Genomic DNA, 12,339 nt, shown 5'->3' on the forward strand with positions numbered 1-12,339 from the left:
GGTAAGGTGGAGGCCTTGTTTGGGGGGGCCTCCTTGCTAAACGCCAATCCCCCGAGACCTACCATTTCTTGGACTTGAGCCTGGGTGGTGGGTTCCGGGGGATGAGGAAGAGGGCTCGCATGGGGTGCATGTCACACAGAGCTGGAACACAGAAGAGGCACCATCAGCTGGTCTCACCGGCCTGCCATGACCCCACCTCCTCCCTACAGCTCCTTCTGGGCCCTCCCTTTGCTCCCAAACCCTGCACTTACGGGGGGCTCCCTCTGCCATCTCGATGGCTGTGATTCCTAGAGACCAAATGTCACTCTGCGGAGGCATGAAAAGAGGGACAGGTGAACGCTGCTGACCACTAACTCCCCTCTCCCACTATCCCCAGCCTCTCTTCCCCGAGTTGCTTCCTGGTCCATACCCTTCCCAAGGCTTCTCTGCTCCAACCCTTACTGTCCTCCAGCTCCCCCACCCTCCCCATCCGTACTTTCGTGGCCACAAACCCTTCCCTAGCCTCTCACTGCTACCACAACCCTGGGCCTTCATTTCATTTCCCGACCTGCTCAAGCTCCCAATATTTTCAACCTGCCCATTGCCTCCCATCTCACTTCCTACCCTTGGCTGCCTCCCTGCCCGTACCCTGTAATCGTAGGTGGCATCAGGGTTCTCATCACAGGCGATGACCTCGGGGGCCATCCAGTAGGGGGTCCCGATGAACGTGTTCCGCCTGCCCACGGTGCGGTCCAGCTGTGCGCTCACCCCGAAATCCACTGGGAGGGGAGAGGCAGAAGGCCATGACGGAATGCTGCACCTGCGGCCCCCTCTGGGCTGTTCTGTGCTAGCCCCACCCGGCCACCTCTTCACCCCATCAGCATCCATCCCAAAGACCCTGACCTAGTCTTCCTGTGTCTGGGGGAGAAACCAGGGTGAAAGGACCAAGGGACAGCATTCTAGGCAGAAGGGGCCAAACATCTCCCCAGAGGGGCTGGCACAGCACCCGGACACACCAGGAAGCACATAAAAAGCTTCTCCAGTGGTTTTCAGCAGAAGGCAGGGAGCAAATCCCCCAGCCCGTAGACAGGTGGACTTGAGCGACTAGAGGGAATGAACAAACGGGTCCCCAACTCCGCGCTAGAGGTCAGAAGGCGTCAGCGTACCTAGCTTGACCTCGGCATTCTCTGTCAGCAGCACGTTCTGCCCCTTGATGTCTCGGTGGATCACCTTGTGGGCGTGGAGATGGGCCAGACCCTGGGGCAGGAGGGGTGGGGGGAAGTATTCTTGGTGTTAGAGGACAAGGATGTGAGTCGAGGGGCTGGGGAGGCACCTGGCTGGGCTGGGCTGGGGGAGCTGTCCCTCTCCACCTGGGAGCCAGGAGCCCAGGTAAAGGCTCAGCTTTGAGGGGAGTGTCCTCAGACTGGAGGATCCAGCTGCACGGCCCCAAGGAAAGGGCAGGGCTGGGAAACAGAGGCGCGGGTTCCCTCTGAGGGTTCTCCACACGCACTCGCATCAGGCCACCTGTTCCTTCAAGGGGGCACAGTTCCAGCTCCTTCCCCATGAGTGCAGGGAAGGCCCGCTTCCAGGGAGATGGGAGGAGGAGGCAGGGAGGGACCTGGCGCTCACCCGGAGAATCTCCCTGCAGATGTAGGCTATACAGTCCTCCTTCAGGGCGTTCCCCTTTGTGTTCTTCACCAAGTCCGTTACAGAACCAGCACCACAGAACTCCATCACCAGCTATGGTCCCAGGGAGGCACCGGAGGGAAAAGTATCTGTCAGGCAAGGCCTCCTTCCCGCGCCGGGCCCCTGGGGGAGGACTGGAGTCCTTGGGTCAGAATTGGTATGAGCTGGAGAGCAGGGGCCATGAGGCCCCTAGTGAAAGCCACAGAACTTGGTAAGATTAGGAGAGAAAGGGGAAGGAGACACAGCTGGGAGACACAGGGCAGGTGGGCTGAGGGAGGTGATGGTCTGGGCCAGAAGAGGACCCCAGGGAATCCCTGAACTTGCAGACAGAATGACACAGCTTTGTGTGCTTTCCCTGGGGAAGGGGCCAAAGCTTCCAGCAGATCCTCACTGGGACCCACAAAGCCCAACAGTGAGTGGAGAACCAGCGCTCTGGAGCAGGGGCCCGGCAATCTACGGCCAAGAGGCTGAGCATGATTTTTACATTTTTAAATGGCTAAAATAAAAATCAAAGAAGAATCACATGAAACTGACATCTTAGTGTCTTAAATAAAGCTCTCTGGAGTCAAGGGACAGTCCTGTTTTCATCTCTGCATTGTCTATGGCTGAGCTGAGTAGTTGTTAGAAGCTTATGACCCGCAGAGCCCCAAATATTTACTGTCTGGCCCTTCAAAGGAAAGGCTGGCCAACCCTTGAGAGAGACAAAAAAGGGACTCAAGAGTCAGCAAGTCCCAAGGTCTGCTAGAGAGACAAGACAGAGCCCAGGGGCTACCAGAGAGCTGCAGAAGGGAATCTGAGGCTTCAGCACAAAGTCTGTAAACAGGCCAGGCAGAGGCCGGGAGATGAGAAGAACTCCGGCTGGCCGGCACCTCTAGGGACTCAGAGCAGAGGCCAAACAAATCCTGAGGGACCAGTATGCCCGTCCAAATGTTTTCACTGTATGCTTCCCACCTCCAGGGACCCAAAGCAGAGGCCAAACAAATCCCGGGGGAGCAGTACGCCTGTCCAAATGTTTTCACTGTATGTTTCCTACAAGCTGCATCCCATGCCAAAAAAAGGCAGCCCGAGGTACCTATATTTGCACGTGCCAAAGAGGTAATTTGCACATCTGGGGCACCCCTCCCATAGCTGGAGGGGAGGATGGGGTCCACAAGGGGGCGTGGGTCACTAGCGCTCAGCTTCTAGCCCCTAATAATTTCCCACTACACACAGCTGGTTGCCTTTCTCTACGTGCGTCTCTCCCCACTCAAAAAAGACTAAGTGCCTTGGAGGCAGGGACCACAACTCATGATTATCCGTGCAGGGTCCACAGAGGACGCTCAGTAAGTACTTGTCTAGCAACTGACGGGAGGGGGACCTGGTCTGGGGGCCAGTTCCCCAGCCATGGCTGTGTTCCCTGCTGCCCTCTCCTCCGGGCTGGGCTGAGCCCAAGAAAGGGTGAGGCTGGGCAATTACCGGGTAACAGCGCCCAGACAGGGAAAGGCGATGGCTCTTAGGAATGTTCCGAGCCTGGAGGGAATTTGGGGAAGGCCCCAAAGAGCTAAGCGAGCTGTGGCCGAGTAATTGGAGAGTAATCACCCTGAGAGGCTTGTGCGCTGCTGGGAGGGGCCCGAGTCTTGCCAAAACCCACACATATTAGATGTGCTGCTTTCCCAGGAGCTGTGCTCAGAGGCAGGAGAACAGATGCGTTAACTGGGGCAGGCCAGGGGCGCTCCTCACCCAGAGCTGGTCGTCGTTCCCTGGGGGGCTCTTCTTGATGAAGGCCCCGTAGTAGGTGGCGATGTTGCGGTGGTGAGAGTACTTTTTCAGCATGTTGATCTCCTGTTTGATCTCTTCCTCCTCATCCTACGTGAATAGGGAGAGGTGAACCCTGAGAGTCACCCCCGCAAGCCCCCCTCTCAACACCCCGACCCTCCCCTGCCCTATATGCGCCTTACCTCCGTGACGTCCATGACTTTGATGGCAGCCAGCTGCCCAGTCTTGACATGCCGACCCTGTAGAACGAACAGCCAGGCATGGGGGTGGTCAAGTCTGCACTCGGGAGGGGCTTAATTCTGGGAGAGGCCACAATTTTTGGCTGCTTTCTTTCTTAGAAAATGCCCCTGGCTAGACACCTCAGTTTATGAGTCGGTTATAGGAAAATCACCACGCCTGGATTCCAAGTGCTAAGCTGGATAAAGATGAAGGGTCTCCTCTCCTGAAACACTCAAGAGGGATGAGGGAGAGACACTTGTGCCTCTCTGCCTTAGACAGCCTCTCTGCCTTAGACAGCCTCTCTGCCTTAGACAGCCTTGTCTGAAAGTTAGAGCAGCGAGTGAGGGCTCCCTCTCCATCCTCAGATGGAGCGGCATGGAGCTGGGAGAAGCGGCTGGGGGAGGAGGGCTTTGGCTCTCCAGCATCTTCTATGCAAGACAGACTGCCTGGGTCCTCTCCTGATTCACCTCTCTGGACAGGAGGCCTTTCCCAGAATCACCCCCACCCCCAGACACATACACAGGGCTTTTTATTACTGTTAACAGGAGAGAGTAGACAGGGCTGAGATTTTAGGAAACTTAGAGAAGCATGGGAGGGCTGACTGCTATGTGGAAACCCCACCACCAGTGCTAATGGGAAGAAACTTCTAGAGCGTGTCCCTGCCATTCCCCTTCTGCCTCCCTTATGCTTCCAAAATTCCTAGCAGGAGTCATCTCAGGCTCCAGTAGGAAAGTCTAAGGCTTCCTGGGGAGGAGAAAGGTGTGTGTTGGGGGGGGGACTGCCAGCCCAGGGATTATTACCCCCAGCAGTTTTTCACGACCCCCAAGCCCAGAGAAGCAGTAGAATACAGAGCTGCTATTTCCATGGCAACAACTAGGCAAGAGATGGGGTGACTGGGGTGGGGGGGTGCACCTGCTTTCCAAAGCTTACAGAGAAGAGGGGTAAGAGACAGGTGGGTAGCCCCAGTGACCCAGGAAACCCTGGCCCCTGAGACACAGGAGACTCGCGAAGAGGCTGAGTGCCATATCTAGAGCCGAAGCAGCCAGGCGCGCGCTTGGGGGCAGCATCCACCTTGAGTACCACCTCTCTGATGGGGCTGCCTCCCCCGTGGAGTGTGACCGGCGGGTAGACCACGTGAAGGGCCAGACTGGCCAGGCCAAAAGCCACAGTCTGTGGTTGAGGAAACGCCACTGCTGTGGAGGCGGAGGAAAGAGGCAGCCTCAAAAGCAGAAGGCCTGTGCCCCGGTCCCAGTCCTGCTGCAGGCCGGTCAGGGGGGCTCAAGAAAGTGGGTCCCCTCTGCTGAGGGTGCCCCTCTAGGTCCCACCACCCCCGAGCCCTGGGTCTCCTGTGGACTCAGGAGAAGCCACACCTGTACTTCTGAGCTCAGTCACACATGTCCCCATGCCCTTCCCGTTGCCCCGCGTGTCCCTGTTCCTCACCCCACCCAGCTCCAGACTGTTCTTGCCACACCCAGGGCTGGCTCTAAGCTCAGAGGTAGAGGCCAGCAAAAACACCCACCTCTCGCTGCTTCCTTTCCTCCTGACTTTATCTCTTTCCTCTCCCTCCCTGGGCCCCCTCCTTTCCCAGGGCCCCCAGCCCCTGTAATCCCTCCAGGCCCTGTCAAATATCCAGACCACAGCCCACTCCAGAGAGGCCCATAGGAGAGGGCGCCTCCTGCCACACCCAGAGCCTCACCTTGTACACCTGTCCGTAGGTGCCATTGCCAACCACCTCTACCAGCTCGAAGATGCCTGCAGGGTCCTGAGGGGGCAGGGGGAGAGAAAGAATGAGGTATCAGCACTTCAGAACAGGAACCCGAGCTAGAGGCGGGGAAGGCTGTTCGACCAGGAGTTGAGAATGACTGTGTTGATGGGGCTGCTGGGGGGCTGATGGAGACCTGCCCTTTTCTGAGACTGGGTCAGAGTTTATGTTTGGGGAGGGGAAAGCCAGAAGAAGGGGAGAGAAAACAGGGGGCAGAGCCCCGCTGGCTATTTAGACAGGCTGCTGCTTTCAGACTCAGTGACGATCTCTGAAAGCCTGTGGCCTCATCCGCACGAGGGGACACCTGAGTACCCACCTCTGGGCTGGTGGCAACTTCAAATGGGGCAACACCCACAAATTGCTTATTAAGTCGGTGCCTGGCACAGGCGTGTGCGCAGTGAAAGTAAAAGCAGGGATGAGGAAAGTTAGGAGGAGCCAGAGCACAAGAGCCAGCCTTCTCCCCTTTCCCAGTCCTGAGCCCAGGGCTCCCAGCATTTGGTGGGGTACAGGGATCCGGAGGGGATGGGGGGATGGAGAGCAGGGAGAGGCGGTGTGAAGGGAGAACTTTCAGTTCCCCTTGTTTGGAGCCAAGTGGTACCAGGAGAGGAGGGGCGAGGGCCTGCAGGGCTCAGACAAACGCCTCCGAAGAGGCTCATGGCCTGCTGGGCTGAGCAGCACAGCTGCAGGGAGGCCACCGGCACCCTCTGGGCAGGGCTCCTTTCTGAGAGAGAGGGATTGGGAGGTGGGGTTGCAGGCCAAGGCCTGCCAGGGGTGCCTGGGGCCACAGGCAGGCTCTCCACCTGCAGGATGGAGGGGAGGCACATGCCACTCAGGAAACAAACTCCCCAGCCAACACTTGAGCCTCGTTGCTGACAATCCTCAAAGTATATCATATAAAACTTTCTCTCTGATTTTGAAAACCAAGATAAGATTTCTGTAAAAACAACCAAAGAAACTCCCCAAACCAAACAAACCAAAAGAACACCTCCTCCTTCACCCACTGCAGCAAGGGGATGTGGAAGGTAACCTGGATGGGCTGGAGACCAGGGAGACCCCCGCCTCAGGAACGTCCTGGGAGGACCGGAAATGTGGCCTGGTTCCCGGACATCCTCATCAGAGCCCGTGCCTCCACACGCCGTGACTATGCACCGACTTGTCTGTAAATCCTGGAAGGAAGGGACTGAATCCTCCCTGCTTACTTGCCTGTCCAGCACCTAGCCCAGGGCTTTGCAAGCAGCAGCCTGAAAGAACATTCCAGAAATGGCCAGGTTTGCGGGAGCCTTGACAGAAGCTACAGAGAGAGTCCTTCCACCTGCTCTGAAGGGGCCTGGGCTGGCCAAACCAAGAATTCCCTGGTTCTATGTTCAATTACTTAGCTCCAACTTAAGTTACTAAACAAAACAAAACCCTTGAATAGCTCTAAAAATCAGCAGGCCCCACAGGAAAGGGAGAGGGGCTGACAAGAGGTCTGCTTGAACCTGAGAGCTACAAGGGACCTAGAAGAAGTTATCTTATCCATCTGCAAGTCTAGACTCAGAGGCTTGAAGGGAACTCACTTCCCTAAAAAGTGTCTCCCAGAGAATGGCCTCATCCATCCTGGGGCCTCTACACTCTTAACCATCGGGAAGTCCTTTCTTCCATCTTTCTTTCTGAAATGGACGGAGACAGGAGAAGGACACATGGGCTTGATTTTCTGATGCTCCTAATCGAAGAGGGGATAAGAGCAGCCTGGCAGAGTCACAATGACACAGCATCGTCACCTCAGATCAACACAAACAGAGGCTGCAACCTGAGCTCCCAGCCTGTCTCCTCAGGCTCTGTTTGGAAGGCACCGAGGGATGAAAGGACAGCCTGTGAGGTCAGACACTCACGTTTAGACACGGATTTAATGGTCTCAAGCCTGTTTCCTGACCCCCGCCCAGGCTGACCACACTTATTGAAAGGCTTATTCTGAGAATTAAGTTGAGACTGTGCGTGTGACACAGGAGTCCTAGCCCGAAACATCCTCCAGGGAACATGCTCCACGGAGGCCTGGCCCCACTCTGTTTCTCAACGACAGCACCACCCTCATCCAAGCCCCACCTTGGCAGCATCCCCTCCCCAGTTCCTTCTCCTTTCAAGACGCCCGTGCGTCTCCTCCTCTCCATTCCCGAAGCTGCTACTCCAGGCCCATCCCTCCACCCCCTCCCTCCTGGAGCGCCTGCCTTCTGCCGCTGCCTTCTGCTTCACCCTGCCTTCCTGAGTTTGCTCCTCTACCCAGAAGGGAGTCCAAACACCTCAGCCAGATACTTAAAGTTGCCCCATCATCAGACAACTGCTAAATACTGCCTGAGTGAGTGTCTAAATTGGCCCTGCCCTGGGCCCTAATCTGGGGAGATCTGCCAAGTGACTTTGTCTTCTTCCATTTATCCATTAAATATTTATCTATGTGACAAGTTCTCAGTGAGGCACAATGGGGATCTCAACCGTGCTGTATGAGAACCACGGACAGCCCCTCAAGGGCCATGTGATTTTACAGACAGGCCAAGCACCCAAGTGTGGACACGTGGACACTCAGTGGTTACGCGCCATGAGAGCAATGGAAGGCACTCCAGCCTGGAGTAGAGCAAAGAGTGCTGGAGAGTGATTTCTAGGGGGACATAGCTATGTGTCCCTGAGCAAGTATTTAACTGTCCAGGGCCTCATCTTCCTCACACAGCTAAGAGGAAGCTGGACTGGGTAATAAGCCAGCTCTGGGGTTTCAGGGGACAGAATTTGACTCGGGGTGGGAATCTCAGGCAGGCTGCCTGGACGAGGTAGTGTCTGAGTGGTGACAAGAACAGAAGAGCAGGGAAGGCCAGGCCCTGCTGAGGGACAGCAGCTTGGGTTTGGATGTTAAGTTTGAGATGTCTGGGGATGCACAGAAGTTAACATCTACCAGGCAGCTAGAAACAAGGGTTTGAGGAGAAAGATTTAAAGACTGTTTGTGAGTGTGGGAAATGGTGTTCAGGGTAGGTGCACAGGGAATGAGGACTAGAAGGGCCAAGGCCAGACCCTGAGGAAGGGCAACGTGCTGCACACGGGCGATCAGAGGAACAGACACCAGAGGGGAGGTGGTCAGAGGGGACTAAGAAAAGCATCACTGGCCTTGGCACCAAGGGCCCCATTGGGCATCCCCGTGCAGACCACAGTGGTGAGAGTAGATGGCGGGGGGTGGGGTGATGAGGAAGTGAAGGCTCTGGGGGCAGCACCCTTGCTGGAGAAGCCCGACTTGGAGAGGAAGGGGAAAAGCAGATGACGGCTAGAGGAGGGAGCAAGGTCAGACAAGAGGGTTTTCAAAATAGGGAAGATCTCAAATACTTAAGGGAAGAAGACTAAAAAGCGACTGCTGATGCCTGACAATTTGCTGTTTAATGATATACATGGGTGCATATATATCTATTTGTGCATAAACTGCATCAGTGGATTACAGCACTGATCAAATACCACAGTGCCAGACTCAAGGATTCAGAATGCCCAGAAATACGTAATACCACAGTTCAAACATGACTTAATGCATTGATCTGGCTTCAGATGTGGGCCCTTCATATATCCGCCTGTCTGCATGCGTGGCCACCCTCTTCGATGGCGATCTAGAAGGGGCATCCCCAAAGGGAAATGCTCTGCTCCTGGGAAGCCACCAGGCAGTCCTGGCCTGCCCACCTGCACAAGGGCACAGCTCTGGAGCCTCCTCCAGCTCTTTGCCTTGGTGCTCAGACTCTGTTCTCAGCAGCCTGGTTCTTGTCCAGCCAGTTGCTGGCAGGTGGAAAGGGATGGGGTCAAGGGTACAGGAGACTAATGAAGGAGGGCGAGAGAAGGACAGAAAGAAACAAGACGTGAAGAGTCGCTGCTCTGTCGAGATTAAAGACAAAGGAAGATGGGGGAGCTCCCCATGAATACCCAGTGACTCTGACTTAGGTGATTACGTCGGAGGGAAGATCATTTGCTAAGCGGGAGCCTGGGGCCTGAATAAGGCTGGAAAAGCTTGGGAACAGATGCTAGACACGGTGCTTTAGGATATGTGAGAATCCTAGATTCTGCTCGAGATTCCGATTTAGCACTGCAGGTCTGGGGTGAGGAGGGGAATCTGTATGTTTAACAGATCCCCTGGGTGATTCCAACGTGGAGGTCAGTGGCCCCTTTCAGAGAGGCTGTGCTGCTTTGGGGAGTTACTAACAGGCGAAAGGAAGCATCAGGGATCTGAAAGGAGGCACAGTGGTGGAGAGCTACTGCTCTCCTACAAGGGCACCACAGCACCCCCATCTGCACTGACTCAACTCATGCCCCTTTTATCTATGTCAGGGGCCAACCCCACCAAAAGATGACCTCTCCTGTCAGCCAAGTCAAATCCCAAGTGGTGGTGGTGTTCTTTTTTTTTCTCCAAGAAATCACTAGCCATTCTAGCCCACCACAAGCTATCCAACCCATGAATTTCAACCTCAACCTCACACATTGATCTCATCTATTAAACTCATTGACAAGTTCAACAAGGTTGCAGGATACAAGATCAATATATGAAAACCAACTCTTATTTCTGTATACTACAATTAATGATCCAGAAAGGAAATTCCGAAAACAATTCCACTTACAAGAGTATCAGAAAGAATAAATCGAACCAAAGAAGTGTGAGACATGTACACTGAAAACTGTAAAACACTGTTCAAAGAAATGAAAGAAGACCTAGGTAAATGGAAAAACATCCTGCATTTATGGACCAGAAGATTTAGTACTATTAAGATCCACACATTCGGTGTACTTTTATCAAAAACCCAGATGGCTTTTTTGGGCAGAAATTGACAAGTTAGCCTAAAAGTCATATGAAAATGCAAAGGACCCAAGAGACAAGATGTCTTTAAAAGGAAGAATGAAGTTAGAGGACTTGCACTGCTCAACTTGAAAACTTACTACAAAGCTACAGCAATCAGGACCACGGGATACTGGCACAATGGCAGACATATAGATCAATAGACTGGAATTGAGAATCCAAAAATAAACTCTTCAATTTGCGGTCAATTGATTTTCAACAAGGGTACCAAGATCATTCAACAGTCTTTTCAACAAACTGGATATCCGTATTTAAAGGAATGAATTTGGACGCTTATGTCATACCATACACAAAAAATTAACCCAAAATGGATCATGGCTCTAAAAAGGTAAGAGCTAAAACGATAAAAAAATCAAAGGACAACACAGGAGTAAGTCTTCATGATCTTGGATCAGGGAATGGTTTCTTACGTATGGTACTGAAAGCATAAGTAACAAAAGACCAAAAAAAAGGCAAATTGGACTTCATCAAAGCCTAAAACTGTGTTTCACAGAACAGCATCAAGAAAGTGAAGACAACCCACAGGATTGGAAAAAACATCTGCAAATTATGTGTCAGAGATAAGGGACATGTAGATAAAGGAGTTATACCTGACAAGGGACCTGTATACAGAATACTAAAAAGCCTTAAGAATAAAATAACTCCACAATTAAAAGACAAATAATTTTAAAACGGGCAAAGGATCTGAATAGACATTTCTCCAAAAAAGATACACAGTGGCCAATAAGCAGGCGAAAAGATGTTTTATGAGTCACTAGGGAAGTAAGAATCAAAACCACAACAAGAGGCCACTTCACACCCACGAAGACAGCTTTAATCAAAATGACGGACGACAAGCACTGATGAGGACCCAGAGAACTTGGAACCCTCATACACTGCTGGTGGGAAGGTAAAATGGGGCTGTCACTTTGGAAAACAGTTTAGCAGTTTCTCAGTTTAACTCTATATAAAATAGAGTTACCACATGACCCAGCAATTTGACTCCTAGGTAGATACCCAATGCAACTGAAAACACACGAACACACAAAAACCTGTACCTAAGATGTTCACGGCAGCTTTATTCATAACAGCTTAAAAGCAGAAACAGCCCAATGTCCATCACTTGATGAATGAATATGATGTATCTATTTATGGATATTCCAATAATGGAATATTCTTTGGTAACAAAAAGGTATGAAGTAATAAGAATACATGCTACAGCAACGGATGAACCTTGAAAACATTACACTAACTAAATGAAAGAAGGCAGTAAAAAAAAAACTTCACATATTTACAGCTCCATTTATGTTTAACGTCTGTAATAGGCAAATCCTTAGACAGAAAGCAGATCGATTAGTCCTCCTTCAGGGGCTGGGGGGAAGGAACTGTAGTGACTGCCAATGGGTACTGGGTTTTATCTGGGGCTGAAGAAAATGTTCTGAAATTAGACAGTGTTGACAGCAAGTCTGTAAATACACCAAAAACCACTTTAAAATTCTGTGAAAGGGTGAATTTTGTGCTATGTGAATTGCACATCAATAGAACTGTTGTTAAAAATAATAACCTTTAAGCCCCTCTCATACTACTCCATAAATTACTGCTGACAGTGAAAACTGCCACCCTAAGAAAGTTAACCTACTCACATGGAAGGGAGCCCTCAAAGTGCTAATAACACATGTGAAAAAGTCCTAAGACAAACACAGACAATGATAAAATATAACTACGTATATAATTTAGAATTAGGCAACCTGGTTTCTTTTCTTGGCTCTGTTGCTAACAGGCTGTATGTTTGTGGGCAAGTCACTTAACCTCTCTGGATTCCCTTTCAATGAGAAAACTTTCTGGTTCTGTCTCTATGATTTTTTTTTTTTTTTTTGGCTGTGCCACGCAGCATGTAAGATCTTAGTTCCCCGACCAGAGATTGAACCAGCATGCCCTGCACTGGAAGCATGAAGTCTTAATGGCTGGACTGACAGGGAAGTCCCCATAACCATGTGATTTTAAATGCTCAGGTCCACATTCCACAAAGCTGCCAACCTGATGACTATGTATTACTTCCTTATCATGTGCCAGGAGTTGTGTTAGGCTCTGGAAGAAAGTTGAGTAAAATGGGGCA

General features: G+C 52.0%; 1 protein-coding gene across 13 annotated transcripts in view; it reads right to left on the reverse strand.

The window, feature by feature from the left end:
* Nucleotides 1-12,339, reverse strand: part of MINK1 (misshapen like kinase 1) — a 46,517-nt gene that overhangs the window by 11,120 nt on the left and 23,058 nt on the right. For 12 of the 13 annotated variants that reach the window (XM_052657729.1, XM_052657727.1, XM_052657731.1 and 9 more), the window contains exons 2-9: nt 5,336-5,401; nt 3,603-3,659; nt 3,385-3,510; nt 1,609-1,719; nt 1,146-1,236; nt 628-758; nt 252-306; nt 63-141 (exon numbers count right to left, since the gene is read on the reverse strand). In XM_052657729.1, coding sequence (XP_052513689.1) covers nt 63-141; nt 252-306; nt 628-758; nt 1,146-1,236; nt 1,609-1,719; nt 3,385-3,510; nt 3,603-3,659; nt 5,336-5,401 — 716 coding nt within the window. The remainder of the gene's footprint in view (nt 1-62; nt 142-251; nt 307-627; nt 759-1,145; nt 1,237-1,608; nt 1,720-3,384; nt 3,511-3,602; nt 3,660-5,335; nt 5,402-12,339) is intronic. The other variant, XM_052657721.1, reaches the window with a different exon arrangement.

The sequence above is a fragment of the Budorcas taxicolor genome, chromosome 19 (assembly GCF_023091745.1).
Source record: "Budorcas taxicolor isolate Tak-1 chromosome 19, Takin1.1, whole genome shotgun sequence".
NCBI lineage: Eukaryota > Metazoa > Chordata > Mammalia > Artiodactyla > Bovidae > Budorcas > Budorcas taxicolor.